We start from the raw sequence: 18,876 nt of genomic DNA, 5'->3' as shown, positions 1-18,876 counted from the left end.
ACATTGTTGGTTGGCTGTCACCTACTTTTTTTCTGCTCTATGATGAGAGGGTCTCTGAAAACTGGGCTATGCCGTTCACACTTAAAATATTCAGATTTGAAATGTTTTAATTTTTCTTACTTTACTTGATATCTTTCAACATTAATATAGGATGTATTTTTTCTTATCCTCTCCATCGTGTCTTTTCCCCCCATCTTTTGAACCAGCCATTAATGGCATTTTCAACAGGTATGCATCTCGAGATGAGATGTAAGGTGCAGGCAGTGGGGAAAGCGAGTGGACACCCACAGATGGTGAGGCGCCCCCACCAACAGCAGACTTTAGGAGTGCGGTGACAGGCAGTGAGGCCTCTGTCATCTTGCGGCAGCCCCGAGAGGCCGGCTTTCAGTAGAGAGCAATGTGGGTGGTTATACTCACCTGAGGCAACGCTGACAGGTGAAGCCGGGACCCATGATAACCAAGGCAACAGAAACAGGAGAGTCGGCCCATGGATTCCACATGCCGAGTGGCCTGGATCACCAACTGAAGCCCAAGCAGCTTGTTGGGGCCTGTTGCATCCTGGGAGACCTGAACAGTAGGCGTGCTCGGTGGAGAATTCATCGAGAGGAGACAACACCAGGCACAAGACATATGAAAGGGCACGAGTTGAGAAATGATGCAGACTCAAAGGCACGTCCTGAAATATACTTTGGCAATCCATGAGTTGGCACTGTGGTGGACTGGCCCCCCGAGGCCCACAAATGTATGGCATACAGCTAGGAGGTCAGCCCTAACTGGCTGTGAAAGTGTGGAGGATATCTATTCCTCATGACTGATTGTCTGGTTATCAGTGCTCTGTTCCCCTGGGGAGGGGCCACTCCCTCGCTTTTTGCCCTCTTTAGAACTACTAGACGTTGGTTTTCGACTCTGACAGTGCACTGAGGCCTGCTAATTGGACCTCAGTGCCATTGCTCTTTCCTTTAAAACTAGATGTCTCTAATTGTTTTACAATTGGCACAGGTCTTTAGCACCCTTATAAGTTCCTAATAAATGGTAGCCCTGTTACCTTGGACATGGGTACTTAAGAGGGTCCCTAAGGGTTGCAGCACATCTTATGTCACCCTAAAGGACCCACACATAAATTGCACACAGCCTGTCATCACACAGTGCATGTCAGGGTGCAAGCCGTGAGTGAAAACACCACATGGCACACATTGTGTATTATGCCAAAGTCACTGCATGTATTAAATGTAAGTCACCGCTACAGCAGGCCTTAAGAGCCCTAAGGCAGGGTGTGTTATAATACATGTGAGGACATGCCTGCATGAGCAGATATGCCCCTGTGATGTCTAGCTCTATTACTAGGTATTGTAAGTGAACATGAAAGCCATCTTAAGGTATGTATTGGTTGTAACGAGTTACCCATCAACATAATAGCTTCACTGAACCTTATGGTATTGGGTGTCAAACATCTTGTCTTAATAAATCAATATTGATGCCAATATTGGGTGTATTGTGAAATGCACCCAGAGGGCATCTTAGAGGTGCCCCTGTAACCTACCAGTCCTGTAGTGTGCTGGCCGACTGGTATCGACCAGCCTGCCACCACAGATGAGTTTCTGACCCCCCTGGAGGAGAGAGCCCCTGCACTCAGAGGCCAGAAACAATTCCTGCTCTGGCAGGAGGTGTTATCACCTCTGCCAGCAGGATGGCTAGTGAATCTGCATACCACGGCTATGGACCCTGCTGCCTTAGATATGTGATCCCTTCTTCCCCCGACCTGGGAGAGGCAACCCCCTGCCCTGATGCCCATTTGGAACCAGGACAGGTGAGAAAAGTAGCTAGTCAGCAGGTGTCACATCTACAGGCTGAGCACGCCCTAAGTTGGGCAGTCTGAAGTGAACACTAAAAGGAGAATTCCACTATCTTGTGTGTGGTGGAATTAGGAACATTAGTACAGAGTAATGCCCACTCCCCACAGGAAGTGGTCATGCAAGGGGTGTAGTGACCACAAGGGTTAGTAGCCCTATGGTTACTACCCTTCACTGCTCTTAATGCCTCTACATTGAGTATTTATGTGACGCTTTCTCATTTTTCTCATCCTTTGTCTTTCCCATCTGTGTATTTTGTTTGCAGTAAATGCCCGATGAAGAAAAATAATTGCTGTTGTCCCCCCACCTGCAACCACGGGCTCAAATTAAGCACTAGACACCCTCCCCAAAACCCTTGGAGGACTGCCCAGGACCTCAACTACCAGGAAAGATCAAGCTACTCCCCTGCAACTACATTAATCAAAAGCAGATGTCCAGTCCACCATGTTGCTGACCATCTGGACCACAGAGGTAACAACCTGCCAGAAAGAGGTCACTGAGGTTGTAGGAGGTCCGACCCATCTCCCCAGCAGGTTTCGTAATGCTGACCCCTCCAGGAGCCCCAGCGTACCAACACCCTGGGTACTGGAGCAGTTGTAAAAGCTGTTGTAGGAGACTCATCATGGGGATGAGACTGCTGGTTTCGGGTGGCAGCACCACCGCATGTGGGGGACTGAGTTGATTCCCCACCTTCTGGTAGCTGTCGGCCTAACCCTTTCGCATAGTTAGCAGCACCTCACCAAAACCCAAAAGTAATGGTGAGTTGTGGCAGCCTGACGCATTACACTCTGATTTCTCAGGGAAGTCGTGGTGGAACAGATCTTACCCTATCTCTGTTACACAAATCTCATACATGCAGAGACAAACAGAAGCAGGATTTGGTTCAATATATTTATTGAAGCAACTGCGTTCTATGTAAAAAGGCACCATTTGAGATAATAAGGAAGATGAAACACAACACAACTACTATTGTGACCAGGAAAGTAAAACAGATAAAAAATCCCAACATTCTGTCACACTAATTAAATATAAAATCCCTACCTGCACTACTAAAAAATCTACATGAGAGCGATAGCAGTGTTAGCCCTAATCTGCGCATACCGGTCTCTGTAAGGAAGTTCCATCCCTATCCCTGAATAATAAGCAGGGGGTGCCTATTGGTCTGCCGGCAGTCCTTCCAAGTGGATGGAGAGACGAGGACAAGTTCAGCAAAGCTGCAACAACATGGTACAGCGTAGGATGGATGGCTGGAATGTCCCCTCTAGTTTAGTTTGTAGCAGTGTGTTGTTTTATAGCAAAACGTGTTCTGAGATGATTATGCACCTTTTCCGTGTAAGGTAGACATTGTACTCTGGGACAGTCAATACTAGGTAAATTATCGTACACAGCCTTGGGCTGAGCACAAGATGAAATGCTGTGCAAAAGAACGAATAGCAAATTATGTGTGGAAAGACAACTGATAAAAATAAAAAATATCCCTGCTACAATGAAGCCGTGCTAAAATATTAAAAAGGAATAAGTAAAATGAACTAAGTAAAAGGGCACAGGCCAAAGACCAAAAGCTAAAATAAATGTTGTGGGGTTATTTTAGTGCTTTGCACGGGCTAAATGCCAAGACTTGTTGTGTTCAGTCCAGGGACGAATGCTGAGGCAAAACAACCAGCATGTCGAGGGATCTCAGAGACAGTTAGACCCATGTGAAGAGTGGCCCAGCTGTCCTGTTTACCCCTCTTCTGCTAAACTCAGATCCAGAGTGAGTCTCTGACCACCGCGACCCGACGCCTGAAAGTACTCCTGCACCCGAGACCCACAGTCCGAGTCCAAGGGAGGTGACAGTGCCAACGGAGTCTTGAGACCCTTGGCAGCAGAGGTCACCCTTGGATTTGGCCATACTGGTCCCCCCAGTCCCCACCTGCAGCTTCTTTCCGCAGGAACTGAGAACCATGAGAGTCTTCAGCAGCTCGTCCCGACGCCTCAGAGCACCACTGCACACAAGCCCCCCTAGCCTGAGTTCAAGTGGACTGATGGTTTCCTTCCATGCCCAAGAACCTCAAGACCTGAACCTCTCTTTTGGTTCACTCAGACTGGCCCCCAGGCCCCGCTTGCAGCCTGTTTTCCACAAGACTGTTTCCTATTGACTTTATTGGCCTTATGCTGAAAAACATATCTGCACTCAGACGCCCCAGAGCCGACCGAGGTAGCCTGTTGGTGCTGCCTTGGACCTTGCCACATACTCATCTCAAGACTAGAAGAACAGTCCTGTAAGTCGTTGCCAAGTGAACAAATGCATTATGTGTTTTCCCCATAGGATAATTTACCACTTTAAAGATACAATACAGTGCATTTTCTAAGTTTAGAAAAATCACTCTCTAAAAGTACTCACCTGATTACGATGATCATGGTGCCACAATTAATATAAAAATCTGTGATATTTTTATACAGTGATGTCTTAATTGAATGTGTCTCACTTACTGGCTCTGTGTTCAATAAATGCTTAACAAACCTAACTTTTCACCCACACTACCACAAAAGAGAGCTTTTAGGGTTATTTTAGCACCTGTCATCCAATAAAGGTCGCCCTGGACTATCTTCATAGTGTTCCTTTACATTGGTTCACAGCATGGATAGCCAGCTTCCTACACATGTGCTGAGTGGAGAGGGGTGAGAGAGAGACAGTTCCAGACCTTGGAATTACGGAGGAGCCTGTAGACTGCACAACCAACATCGTACCATGAGGAATCGTGGGGGAGTGCCATTTGTGAAGGTGTGATGAAGTAGTGGGGTGCTCGTGCCCATGGTGCCACTCTTGGAAAGCAATGGGGAATGGAGAATATTAGGAAGACCGGGGAAGAGAACCTTCTTTCGGATGACCCAAACAATCAGGATGTCCCTCGAGAAAAACAGGCCAAAAAGAGCTGCACGCGGTGAAGCACCCTTGATGAGTTGATGGGGGTGCGCATACGAGTAACAGATTGCAGACAGGATAGAATGGTCCAAAACTGTTAAACCCTTACCAGAGGCAGTTGTCTCCTAAATGGAGATAAATGGGAATGAGTGTAATGTTGCGACCGTGGACCAAGGGTTGGAAGGCAATAGAATGACCATACAAACAGCTATTAAGGAGACTAAGGGCCTGATTTAGAGTTTGGTGGGGGGTTAGTCCATCACAAATGTGTCTGATATCTGTCACGTTTGTGATGGAGAAACCCCATTTGCCATAATTTAAATCCGGACCTAAGGCGGCGTTGAAATCATAAAATCGGCACGTGCTGGAGGAGGTGAACCTACTATAGACCGACCATAGGAATCTAGTGGACAGAGTCTCGGAAGCGGAGTCCAGCCTTGCACAGGTACGATTCACAGTGTCTGAGGGTGCAACCCAAATAAGAGACTTGGAGAAGATGGTGGCCAGCCTTGTGGAAAAAATGGATGACGCTGAAGGTCAAATCTCCCACAGTAATGTCCAAATAGTAGGCATCCCAGAAAGAGCAGAAGGCCCCAGCATGAAATTATTGCTAGAGGATTGGTTGTCTGCAGTGTTGCTGGGGGACAAAATCTCCAAATGGTTTACTGTGGAACGTGCACAGAGTCCCCGGGGGACCACTGAGGCCAGGAGCCTCTCCAAAGACTATAGTAGACCGACTGCTAAACTTTAGAGACAGGGATGCTATCCTGCAAGTGGTGTGAACACGGGGACCATGGAAAGTGGAAGTGGCAGTTTTAAATATCTACCCGCTCAGTGCCAAAGGGAAGCCTTGTTGGGACTTAAAACACACATGAGAATGTTGGACCTTCGCTATGCCCTTCTCTTCCCTCCCAGGCTTTGCTTAATAGCCAAGGAGAAGGCACCCTTTTTTTTAGCAGCAGAGGAGTTATGGGACTGGCTGGAATGATGTGGCTAACCAACCCTGGAGGTCAGGAACTTGACACAGCGAAGGGCTGGCAAAATCGTAGAAACCGCCACAAGGTAAGGAGAAGGCCACCACTGGCCGCAACAAAGGACCAGGCAGAGACTGAAAAAGACAAAGTGATGGCAGGCATCCAACAACAATGAGCCTTGGAAACCACCAACAAAAAGGAAGCACTTGCGAGAGGACACAGAGGATCCAGCGAAGATAACTCCCACTGGGAGGAAAATGAGGATGGCACGACTCCCTCGGTGGTCAATCTGATTACACTTGAGAACCACAGGCTGGGCAGGATCTCCATGGGTGCTGCTGAGGATTTAGACTCCTCTCCACAAGCAAGATCTTGATCTCAATATGGGAAAGATGATATTCCGTACAGTATTGTTATTACATGAAGTTGGAGGGTTAGGATGACAGACATACCATGCTTTGAGGTGGCTGCCAGTTCGAGGACTGCAGCTTGGTAAGGTGGGGCGGGTTGGGTGCTGAGATTGAGTTAAGTGGGAAGCAGTGACACAGGGGTACCGCTAACAAAGGGCACACACCAGCAGGGAGGGAAAGATAATCCCCATGGGAGGGTCAATTATAAAGACACAGGTTCTTAAGATACTAACATGGATTGTTATCAGTTTGGGGAACCAAACTTAAGCAAAGCCTGGTGACGAAAGCCCCAATGAGATATGCAATGTATGTGGTGTTTCTGCCGGAAACTCACCTCAAGGGCTTGAACTGTGGATTCCTTTGCAGGGGGGAAGTGCCCCATGTCCAGTCACTCTGGCTATACCTCTAGTTCAAGTGGAGTCGCAATACTAATAAAGAAAGCAGTAGCCTTTCACGTAGGTCAGGACAAATGACCTGATATGAAACACAGCAGTCTTAGGAAACTGGACGAGGAAACCCTAGTACTAGTAAATGACTACGCCCCACAAGGGCTACAAGTTGATACCTTGCAGCAGCTGGAATGGTTGCTCCAAGAACTGCCACACGCCGCAACCATTTTGGGTGGAGACTTCAACATGACACCAGACCTACACATGGAAGGATCCCACAAATCACAGGCACGTAACCCCCCAGCAAGGAAACTAGATAGCTTTGCACGAGCCCTGGGACTGACGACATTTGGAGACACCTGAACAAGTCTTGAGAGGAGTACTTCTTCCCCAAGATAGTTTACTTCTTTACTCCACAGGCAATGCTACATAGATTCCCAAACTCTGAATACAAAGCAAGGAGTATCTCAGACCACTCACCTTTAGGCATTACCTTAGCACCGACACACTAAAAGGGGAAAGCTGAATGGAGAATGGCAGAGTGGAGACTCATGAATAGATCCATGGTGGAACACCTTGGAAAAGCCACAGAACACTATTTCAAAGACACTGACGCTGTAACATGCTGGGAAGCTTGTAAGGCCTCATTAACTGGAGTGATTATATCAGAAGAAGTGTAGAGGGGGAAAAAGACAGAGCGCCCAAATATGCCTAACACCGGAAGAAGATATAACCAACCTTCAAAGTGCAAGGGTCAGGAAAACCTCAGATGAAAGGCAGGCCCACATCCTACTTAAAACTGAACAGTATCTCATAGTGGTCACAGATGAAGTAAAAATGAACTATCTGGCCAAACAAAGGTGACTATACAAGGCGAGAGACAAGGCCGGAAACTCCTGGCATGGTTTCACTCTAGAGAATTGGACAGGAGCCTCATCAGGGACATTGTAGCACCAGATGGCTCAAGAATAATGGGTAGAAAAGAGATAGAAACTGTTATGGACAAATATATGCAGGAGTTCTATGCTACTCTTTCAACACCCCCCAAGGTAGGTTCTACAAGCCTTTCTATGGGACTGCCAATGCAGACAACTAGATAGGGACTAAACCCAGTAATTGGAGGAGGACATGGCAAAGGAGGAAATACTCCAAGTCCTTACACAGATTCACTCTGGGAAAACTCCAGGCCCTAATGGGCTATCAGCAGAATGTTTCATAAGAAAGGCAAGCAGGGTAGCAAGCCCACTGCATGAGATGTATCTGGAGGCATACCAGAGGGAGGACTCCTGAAGGACTTGAGCACAGTGACAATTGTTCTTATCCAAAAGGAGGGTAAGCCCAGAGATAGTTGGGAATAATAGCAGCAATATCGCTCCTAAATACAAACACCAAAATACTGGGCAAAGCATTATCAAACAGACTTCAGGGAGATGTTATTCTGGATCTGCTCCATCCCGACCAGAACAACTTCATACCCCAACAATTGACTAGGCTAAATCTCCAACGACTTTACAATAATATCACACCAGCAGAGGGGCTCATTGGCAGTAGCGTCTCTGGAAGCCCACAAAGCATTTCTCTCATTAGATTTGCCCTTCATGTTAGCTTTCATGGAGAAAATGGGAATTGGTCCCTGCAGGAAAGTCACTCTTTTTGGCATGGGTGCCCCCACTTTTTGCCTGTTGTCAGTGTACTTAGACTATTTTCAGTGGGATCCTGCTAACCAGGACCCCAGTAATTGTGCTCTCTCCTCTAAGTTTGGTTGCCTTGGTACCCTTTACACCTCAATTTGCATACTGGTGTACCCCTGTAAGTCCCTAGTATACAGTACTTAGGTACGCAGGGCATTGGTACACCAGGGTTCCCCCATGGGCTGCAGCATGTATTATGCCACCCCTGGGAGTCTATGCAAACTGGGTCTGCAGGCCTGTCCTTGTAGCCTGCATGAAAAGGTACATGCATCCTTTCACTGCTGGTCATTGCACTAAGTCACTGTAAATCACCCCTATGGTAGTCCCTCCAAGCCCAGAGGGCAGGGTGCAGGTCCCTGTGTGTGTTGGGCACCCCTGCAAGCCCAGAGGTGCACCTACGAATGCTAATTCCAGTTCCCTGGACTTCTTAAGTGCGGGGAAGCCATTTTAGCTATGTACTGGCCATAGGTCACTACCAATGTTCCAGCTACATAATGGTAACTCATACCCCAATACTGATGCCAGTATTGGTGGCATGATTCAATGCACTCTGGAGGCTCCTTAGAGGACCCCCCGTATTGCTCCTACCAATATTCCAAGGTCTGCGAGCAGCCCACTCTGCTGCCACCTCTCAGACAGGTTTCTGCCCTCCTGCTGCTTGACCAGCTTGAGCAGGGGAAGGCAGAACAAAGGATTTCCCGTGGGAGAGGGCTGCAACCTCCTCTCCCTTGGAAATAGTTATTACAAGGCTGGGGAGGGGTAGCCTCCCCACACCACTGGCTTGCTTTGAAGGACACTTTTGGTGCCATCCTTGCATAATCCGGATTGCACCAGTCCAGGGAACTCGGCCTCTGCTCTGGCGCAAACTACACAAAGTAAAGGGGGGGTGACCACTCCCCTGTCCAGCGCCATCCCAGGGGTGGTGCCCAGAGCTCCTCCAGGTGGCTACTTGATTTAGCCATCTTGAAACCAAGATGGGCAGAAGCCCCTGGGAGCATCCTCGGGGATCAGCAAGACTTCGGCTGCACCAAAGAAGCAAGAAGGAATCTCTCTTGGAGTGAAGGAGTCACTGCCCTGCATCTGCAGGACCTAAGGCAATGACGTTCGGCTGCTGAGATCTGCTGTCCTCTGGATCTGCGAAGATTCTCCAACACAGGTGGTGGTTCTGAGAGGTCCTCCAGGTCCTCTTTGCCTTCTGTCCAACTTGGGAGACAGTTAGTCCTTGCCTGTTTCTCCAGGACAGAATCCCTGTGCACTGCAACTGTTGCAGCAACCAAGGCTTGTTGACTCCTGCTCCGAGGGATCTTCAGGCTCCAAGTAGCCCCGGCCCCCAGCATTCTACCTCTGCAAGGACAGACCCCTCTCTGCTGCTCCAGCAATGTGGGACTCCTCTTCAGGTGTCCTGGCTGGACCTCACTGCGACTTACTGTGCCTGCTGCCAATGGGTTGCTTGTGGGAGCTCGGACAGCTTCTGCTGGCTTTATTGTCTTCCTAGGGTCAGCCCGGACTCCCCTCCAAGGGTCGAGTCCCCAAGACCTTGCTGGTCCTCTCCAGCCCTGCAAATCTTCTTTGGCTCCAACTTGCACTTGCTTGATGGTCCTACTGACCACTGACTTGTCTGCAATCTGTCAACCTTCAAGGTGATTTCAGGGAATCCTCTGCAACTCCTGGACTCATGAGTTGGCCTTGATCCACCACCGACGACCTGGATCCACAGAAGGGTGGGCACTGGCATTTTACAGGTCCTCTTCATCCCATATCACTGTTGGATTCCACCGGCCTGGCCCTGTTCTTGCATAGTTCCAATTATTAAGTCCCCATGTTAGCCTATGGGATGACCAGGTAACTTACCTCTACTCTCCTGGTCACTGGGGCTCTTCTAGATACTCACCTCTTGGGGTTCCATACTCTCCCACCTCTTGGCTAACTACTCCATATCCTCTGGTGGGGGACCCATTCTCACATTCCTCTATTCTAGTATATGGTTTGCCCCCCTTTAGGGCCCTTGCTATTTCTAATATTTTTATGCTGTGCCTATAGTATTCTAGTTCAGTGTTTTCAACACTTTGTGGTTCCTTTAATGTGTAATGAGTTACTGTGTGACTACTGTGGTATTTCAAGTGCTCCACACTCCTCCTAGATACGTCTTGGCTGCTCACCACAACTACCAATAGAGAGCCCTGGTTTCCTAGACACTGTAACACTTACTAATAAGGATTGCCTGGACCTGGTATAAGGTGCCCACACTGTAGGTGCCCACCACACACCAGACGAGCCTCCTACAATCCCAAATGCTTGTAATGGGTCAAGCTCCTCTACACTAACCCTAGCATTAGAATTAAAGTAAATGGGATCCCATCCAGTTCTTAATAACTTCAGTGGCACAAGATAAGGTTGCCCCCTGTTACCGATGCTATTCGCCTTGGCGATAAAAGCACTGGCTGAATGTATTTGAATGGACCCGCAGGTCCAAGGGGCTGGCGATGGGGAGACCCCTGGGACAAAAGGATATGGTCATACGCTGATGTCATCCTGTTATATTTGGTGGAACCAGAGACCTCCCTTATACAACTTAAAGCGTTTTTAACAATATATGAGGAATACTCTGGCCTAGGAATAAACTTGGAAAAATCCCTAAATTTCCGAATGGGCAACTGGGAACCCAAGGATGTCCTACCCTTTACACTAAAACAGGGAATACAATATTTCAAATATCTAGGATTATGGATCTTCAGAGATGACCACGCACACTACATTTATAACCTGACCCACTTTCTGAGGAAAGATGTATGTATATTGTTCCTGTTCTTTCATTGACCGCTTCAGAACACAGTAGGACAACAGCATTTCCAAGTATAAACATAAATTGAGAAATCTTCCCATTCTTAATTGAAAGTGCAGCATGTGAAACTTCCTGCAATGACTGCAGGTGGTGGCACTTATGGCTTTCAGGAAGGGCATAGCCAAAGTATAAACAGAGAAGTCATTAGCCTTTCCTAGACAAGGTATTGCCTTGTCAGGGTAAGAGTGAGATGCATATAATCATCAGTGGTAATCATGTTGAGGTAAAGGATGTGCTGTGCATTGACTTCTTGCTATTTGGTGTTTTAAAATTACCGTAATAGATTTTCTGTCCTCTCATCCACTGAAATTTCACAACTGTAGCAAATGTGTTACCATGAACATTGGTTTATTTGTTAGATAAAATTTCTTATGCAGTTCACATTATAATTGTCAGCACTAGAAACACTCTTCCAGCAGAGAAGTACCATGGTAGAGCTATACCACAGGTTTATTTGTCAAGGAATACTACCAGACAACAGTATACATCAGAGAACATTGTCTTGGAAACAGTAACATTTGAAAGATGCTTACAGCCCCAACATGTTATTTATTTCTCAACATATGTAATTGTATTTATACGCGCTCACTACCCTTAATGAGGCGTCAACCCACTTTTCGGCCAGTAGCACGCTACTCCAGAACTCAGGAAAAATTAGTGGTGGATTAGTATAGGGAAATAGGAGTAGAGTATTACTATTAGTATGAGTTAATTTTAGCAGAGGATATGTGAGTTTGTTAGTTGGATTGACTAGAGTAATGGAGGGATTGAGAAGGGAAGAATTCAGAAGTGTTAATTGGGAGTTTAGAGTAATAGGATTGGGATGACTAAAGGAGAGATGAAGGAGGGAAGAGTCTGGGGAAAGGGTTTAGGGACATCATAGTAGCAGAAGGGGTTTTGGATGAGTCAAAGTTGAGATAAATGAGAGAGAATTTAGTAGGGTTGTTTGGGAGATCATTGTAGTAAACTCAGGTTTGGGTGGGCTAAACGCGGTAGAGGAGGGGAGAGCTTTAGGCAAGGTTATTTTGGAGATCAAAGTAGTAGAATGGGTTTGGGATGAGTCAGAGTGTGGATGGAGGATAGATTGATAGAGACATAGGGTGATGGGGAGGCAGAGTAAACCTTACGAGAGAGTAACATTTTTATTATTTTTTATTTATTTACTTTTTAATTTAATTCATTTTTTAATGTTATAGATTTGTTTTCTCTAGTACAGTAGGACTAGATTAATAAATAAGTAGCATGTAAATACATAGTAAGGGAATATATGTGTAAGGACTATAATAATGGGTATAATAATATGAGATTTCTGATTTATTGGTTTACCTTTTTAAGTTCTGTGTTTCTCCAAGGTGTTGGTTTTCTTTTGTCCTGTTTAGTTTTTCTGCGTTTTATTAGGATATCAAAAGCTTCCTGTAGCCACTTAAAGTTTTGGAACATAACTAATTGTGTCTAAATCTGTGTTGGCTGTTAGTTGTGTTTCTAAGTCTTCAAAATTGAGTTTGCTTCAAGGTCGATAGATGCATGTATGTAAGGTGCTATGGAGTGTGTTGATTTTTTGTGTTTTATGTCGAAAAGTTACCAAATTGGTGGTCTTACCATGTGATTGGCTTGATGCTTTCAACTGTATCCATTTCAGGGTTTGCAAAAATGACATCTAGGATGTGTCCAGCGATGTGTGTGAGATTGTGTACAATCTGATGTAGGTTCAATGTGACTAGGCCAATGGTGATAGCTTTTGGATGGGGCATATTGGGTTTGTCAAACCAAATGTTTAGGTCCCCGAGAATACATAGGTTTGAGCATAATGTTATACCGTTTGAAACTGTATCTAGAAAAGTGTCTGGGAATGTTGAATTGTTAGGTGGAGGTCTGTAAAGAAGAAGAAAGTTACAGGAGGAAGTTGGTGTAGGGTTGCATCTGGTGAGGAGGGCCTCACAACCTTGCATGGAAATGTTGTCTGTTTTACAGAGACTTATTGCTTGTTTGAATACAATGGCTAGTCCACCTCCTCCCTTGCCTATACGGTTTTGTGTGATGGTTTGATAGCCTGGAGGAGCAGCTTCATGCTACACTGGGGCCATGTCAGCTCCCATCCATGATTCCGGTATGAATAGTAAGTCAGGTTGTGTGTCGGTGAGCAGGTCGTAAGTGTGGTGCTTGTTTTTTGAGAATGATCAAGCATTTATGAGCAGGCAGTTTAAAAAAATGTGTGTTTGTGGCAGTGTAATTTTGTTTTGAAGAAGGGTGAGCAGTATATTTTGACCTTGTTGCAGGTGTGTTCGTTGTGATAAACGTATGAGGGTCACAATAGTCCTGTTTTTCTATGTAGTGTTCCTCTTCCAGCATGCTTAGGAGCTATTTTGTTGGGTCTGTGTGTGTTGGTGGTGGACTTGTTCCTGAGAGTAACATGATGAGTGTAGTTCTATTTGTAGAGTAGCCTTATTGTGTGATAGACAAGGGGGTGCGAAGTTGTTAGGAGTGGCATGTTGTTTATTTTGTTTGAGTCTGTTTAGTGTGGAAGGAGTATGGGTTAGGGGTGGTGGAGGAGCATGTGGATCATAATGCAAGGCTCTAAATTGTGCAATGGATGCGAAGTGGGTAAATGAATGTTGCTGTGTTGGGATGCTTGTGGTAGATGTTTGTGAAGAGTGAGAATTTAGGAGTAAAGATTGGTCAGGATTTGTATTATTTGTGAAGTCATGAGGGTGGGAGTGGGTGTGATGGAAAGTATGAACGTTTGTGTTATTTTGATGTACTGATGTGCATGGTTTGTTCTGGTTTTGTGGAATAGTGAGAGGAGATATTGATGTAGTGGTTTTCTGTGAAGGATTTGTATGTGAGTTAGTACTGGTGAGTGGTATTAGAATATTGCAAGAGGTGTTGATGTGTTTTGGAGCAGTGTGTATAAGGTGTGTTAGAGGGGATGGATGAGAGTTAGAGGTGTTTGTGTTAGTTTTGATCACTGAAAGACGCAATGTGTGTGGTGGGGTGGAGTGTGAGGATTAAATGGTGTGTGTAATTGGTGAAGAGGGGGAGGGTGTGTTGGAATGCTGGGTTTAGGTATTGTCATGATAAAAGGGGGTCTGGCAGGAGCAAATAGAGGATAGTGCTGTTGGTTTGTATGAATAGGGAGTATGTATCTGGATGGCTGAAAGTAATGTATAATGTGGTTTTGTGTTGTGTGGACGATGGTAGGATGTGTTAGTGAGAATGGACAGAGTAGTGCCCGGTGAGAGAATGAAGATGGCTTACTGTTGTAGTGGATATGTGTATAGGTGTGTTATGTGGGGGTTTGTGCTGGTTGATGAGACATTTAAATTTGTATGAGGTCTGCTTGTGGTGCATGAGATGGATGCTTTTGCTTATATTGTGTTTGGATGTTGGAGGATGTGTAGGGAATCATGTCCTTTCTGGTAAATGGTAAATTGGGCAGCATTTCTGGCCCTAGGCCTGACAAGGCCCAAACAGGCAACTGCCCTTGTCCTCTCCGCCCTTAGCTGAGATGCCCTGAGCCCTCGGCTTCGATAGCCCTATTGGCCAATAGAAACCCAGTCCTTACCCTAACCAATCAGATTTGTAACCCTAAACCCTACAGCCAATGGGAGACCTACCCCTATTAAACAATCACTACCCTAGTCCTGACTACCAATCACAACAGTAACCCTAAAACCACGGACCAATAGAAATCCCAACCCTAATACCAATCACAACAGTAACCCTAAAAACACAGACCAATAGGAATCCTGACCTTAGCACCAATCAAAACAGTAACCCTAAAAGCACAGACAAATAGGAATTCCAACCTTAATACCAATCAGAACTCAGACCCTAATCCTTAAGTCAATACAAATACTAATCCCAGCAACCAATCACAACAACATATGCAACAACCAAACAAAACTTATATAAGGGCCAAGTTAACTGAAGCCCAAGACCCTGTGGAAGGGAGGAGGGAGGTGCTTCTCTATTCAGAATCTCCTTGGATACAGACAGGCAGAATCCACACTTTCAAACTAGCAGAGTCTACTTTCCAGGTAAGGGACAGATTGAAAAGCACGGAAATACTACTTGTTGCGCACTCAGATATTTGGCTTTTTCAAGGCAAAAGCAAGTGGTGCATACACTTTCTAAACACAGTTTAAATCACAGATGCAGATTAAGCAGTCTCCTAAACGCACTCTGGTCAGCCACTGAGGTGTATGTAGCCTTTGCAAAAAATGTGATGCCCTGTTCTGCTGCTTGTGGAGAGTGCCAAGTCAGTGGCTGCGATAATTGTGTTACTAACAAATATGAAGACAGCAGCAATGAGGCAAATGATTGATTTTTGTTTTAGGTTATCATGTTTTTGCATTTTGAGTTATGTTTTTCGGTTATCTGATGCAACTGGTTCTTCATGTCATTGTTTGTTTTCTTAAATAAATTATTACATGTATTATTGTTATTTTGAAATATATTGGCTATAAAGGAAAAAAACAATCCGTTCTAGCATGCCCACCATTTTGAAATGTGATTTCTGGGGCCCTCCCTCAACATGACTCCGTCAGACTTTGTATATGTCAAACAGCACCCATTCCAGAGTAGAAAACCACTCAAAACACTTATTTTGCAATTTTGCCTAGGTGTGATGGTTATTTTTTCGTAGTTTGACAGGACTACTAGGAATTGTATCTACTAATATAGAATGCAGGACAATGCAAACACTCAATAGGAGGCAAAAAATAACAGAACAGTCAGCAGCATATCGTGGGAGAAATACACCTCTGGGAAGAACCAAAGCCCATTCTGTGCATGAATTAAAAATCGGTAACAGGGCTATTGAAAGCTGTGCTGTCAAGCTAAACTAAAAAAAAAAAAAACAGCTGCGAGGGAAAAAAAGACCTCAGTCTGTGTAATCATATTAAATAGTGAGGAGAATAGGCAAAGCAAAAAAACAGAGGATACCTTGCAAGGGGCTTTGTGTAGTGCCCCATTAAAACCCACTTTCTCCATCACGTATCTGCCTCTCATACTATTCTTCTAATTACTCAACAAAATTGAAAGAGCCAGAACAATACTTCCTTCTTCCCAAGTGTACAAAATCTGTCCGTACCCAGAAACCTCTGTGGAAATTTTCAGAACAAGGTTTCTCAAATCAGTGAGCATGTAACCAGAACAAGCATTTCCAGTCCCCAATCAAGTTACGCATCCTTCAATTTGGGTTAACTAAAACAAGCATTGGCAAAGCCAGTAGATCTCGCAATCCAAGAGCTTTGCGTTGTCAATGTCTTTCAGCCATGTTGAATAGCAGCACAAAACTGCTGTTCAGCATGGCTGAAAGCCATTTAAAAACAATATGATCCAGCCTGCGATGTATGCTGAACTCACAAATGTGAATGTGCTTTCATGCACGATAATGAAGAAAAAGGTTTTGGTAAAATTAAAATATTTTGGCAGGAGCACACCACACTGTATTCTGAACTCATTCTGCCATTGGCGTTAGAGGCGCTACAGGACTCCGAAGGAGTACTAGCAGTGGAGGAGGGGATGGAGAGAGTGCTCATTTAATATGCACACACTGACAGATACAGACAGGCGGTGCCAAAAGGGTGCACAGATTCAGTGACATATGGACTGAGGCAGGCATGTTGAGGGGTACAGGGACATGCATTGACAAAGGCGCCCACACAGCGACTGAGGCACATACACAAAGTGACAGATCTAGATGTTCCTGTTAAGGAGCACACCGTGACCCACGTACACAGCAACAGGGAAAAGCACAAACACAGAAAACCAAAGTGGAATAGGATACTGTTGTAATAAATGAGCCTTCCTTTGTAAGTAGGAGTCAGTTAGCCAGTTTATGTAGGAAAACTTTTGTGAATTTATTTTAAAGGTCACAGGATAAGTTACTTAATAAGGAAACCCCTCCAGGAGCAGCATTTTCTCTGCTCATTCTGTTCTGTCACACTCCTCCAGTCACTCACCAACTATTCATGACATATCACTGATATGTCAATTTTCACAGATTTACAAAGTTGCTTGGTGTCCCTTATAACATTTCTATTGGAATTTGCCATAGCCAATCCTCTGTAAACAGACTTGCTCACTTATTTTATTTGAACCAAAAGTTGTCAGTACACAAATTTGAAGTTTCCAATTCATAAAAGTGCGCTTATAGCTCAGGTCTTGTTTTCAAAACTTCAGTCTAGCACATGAATGGATTACCTGTCTTCTTGTTTAATGGAAAAAAGCAATAGTGCAGCTATCAGAAGATACTGGAATCACAACTTAAAGATTGAAATCCTCCTCAAAGAAAAGGCTGTCTATATGAGATGAGGGCATTGCCTTACATCTACATATGTGATGTGCCTTCTGTAAATATCTTAATATGTGCAACTTTGCTTTTGAATTCCACCAGGTCAAACGTGTGCAAAAGTATTTTGCTCCTAATTTTTCTGGAGGTTGCAAAGTTTGCAGCTTGTCTTCTGAATAGGAACTCATTTTCTAGGCTTTCCTTAAATAACATTGTTTCTCTTTTTTCTCCAGCGTCTGAAGGAATCACAGAAGAAACTGGATGATAAAACTGCAGAAGGAACCTTATTGCAAGAGAAGGTACTTCAGCTGTCTTCCCAGCTTCGTGAATTGGAGACAACAACAGAGGCACAAATTAAGGTGAGCATTCCAGGATTCAGGGAGACACAGAGAGCTATTGGAGTCAAAATGGTTGATCCTTTGGTAGGTGAAACACCATTGTTCCAATTGTTATGCATGTTAGAAATGCTGTACATAAATTCATGATTATAGAATCTTGATTGCTATTTATAGCCCTAAAGTAACTCTGACTATATTTACCATTCTGGAAACATTTATTAAAAATAAATACATCTTTCTAAAATATTCAATTTAAATAACTATCTAAAGGCTCGTTTGCTATTTTTTTCTCATTAAAACTAGTTGAAATTCGAAGTTGAGGTCTTACCCAGCCTGTTTTAATTCTTCCCTTTGAGAAGGAAAAATCTGAAAGAAAATGGAAGCATATTTCTTATTTCCTCATAAAGTACTTCAGATAGTGCAGTTTTGTATCAGTAAAGATAAACTTTGTTTATGTAGATTCCAAGAAGCAAGCTTCCAGAGATTTGTCCCAGTTCAATGGATAGAATAGGTTAAACTCAGATGTCCCTAGAATGGGAAACCCTATCCCATTAAAATCTGTTCAATAGGAGAAAAACGGACCGAGTTAAGTGATACAATAGCACTTCAAATTGGGATTTCAGTTTAGACAAAGTCAAGGATTGAAAGTAAAATAAGTCTTTATTCTTTATTTTTTTTCTTGAAATTATCCAAGCGGAACTGTGGTGTAAATGAAACAGCCAACCTGCGTATACCCCTCTCTCCAACCACCCCCATTCCCCCTTTGGCGCATAGACCTGGGGCTTTCTCAAGGTTGATAGTGAAATTATTAGACAAAATATGAGGTAACATTGAGCCACATTTTGCATTGCCATAAGCCCATCACACAATGAAAAAAATAAATAAATGAATGGAAAAATACCAGAAGAAGAGCAGCCCATTAATTTGTGAATCCAGGAAAACCCAACCCAAAACCAATCAAAAGAAATTCAAATCTGTTACAAACAGTATTTTTAAAGGGACTAAATAAATATCAGCAAGTCAACAAATGCGAACAATAGGAAAATATGTATAAAGCCATGCACAGCATGTAGAGACATTGTCATAAATTCAAAAAGACAACCCAGCAAGTAGTATTGTTTTATATATTTCAGTAATCTCATTTAGCTATGACATAGTATGAATATAATCACAGAAAAAACG

At 44.4% G+C, this 18,876-nt stretch overlaps 1 protein-coding gene across 1 annotated transcript in view; it reads left to right on the top strand.

The window, feature by feature from the left end:
• Window positions 1–18,876, top strand: part of LOC138266081 (trichohyalin-like) — a 475,778-nt gene that overhangs the window by 197,509 nt on the left and 259,393 nt on the right. Inside the window, exon 15 of the mRNA XM_069214443.1 lies at window positions 17,590–17,715. Within this exon, the coding sequence (XP_069070544.1) occupies window positions 17,590–17,715 (126 nt within the window). The remainder of the gene's footprint in view (window positions 1–17,589; window positions 17,716–18,876) is intronic.

This window comes from Pleurodeles waltl, chromosome 11 (assembly GCF_031143425.1).
Source record: "Pleurodeles waltl isolate 20211129_DDA chromosome 11, aPleWal1.hap1.20221129, whole genome shotgun sequence".
In the NCBI taxonomy this organism is placed as follows: Eukaryota; Metazoa; Chordata; class Amphibia; order Caudata; family Salamandridae; genus Pleurodeles; species Pleurodeles waltl.
The sequence above is the reverse complement of the archived record's forward strand: the minus strand, read 5'-3'. Positions and strand labels throughout refer to the sequence as shown.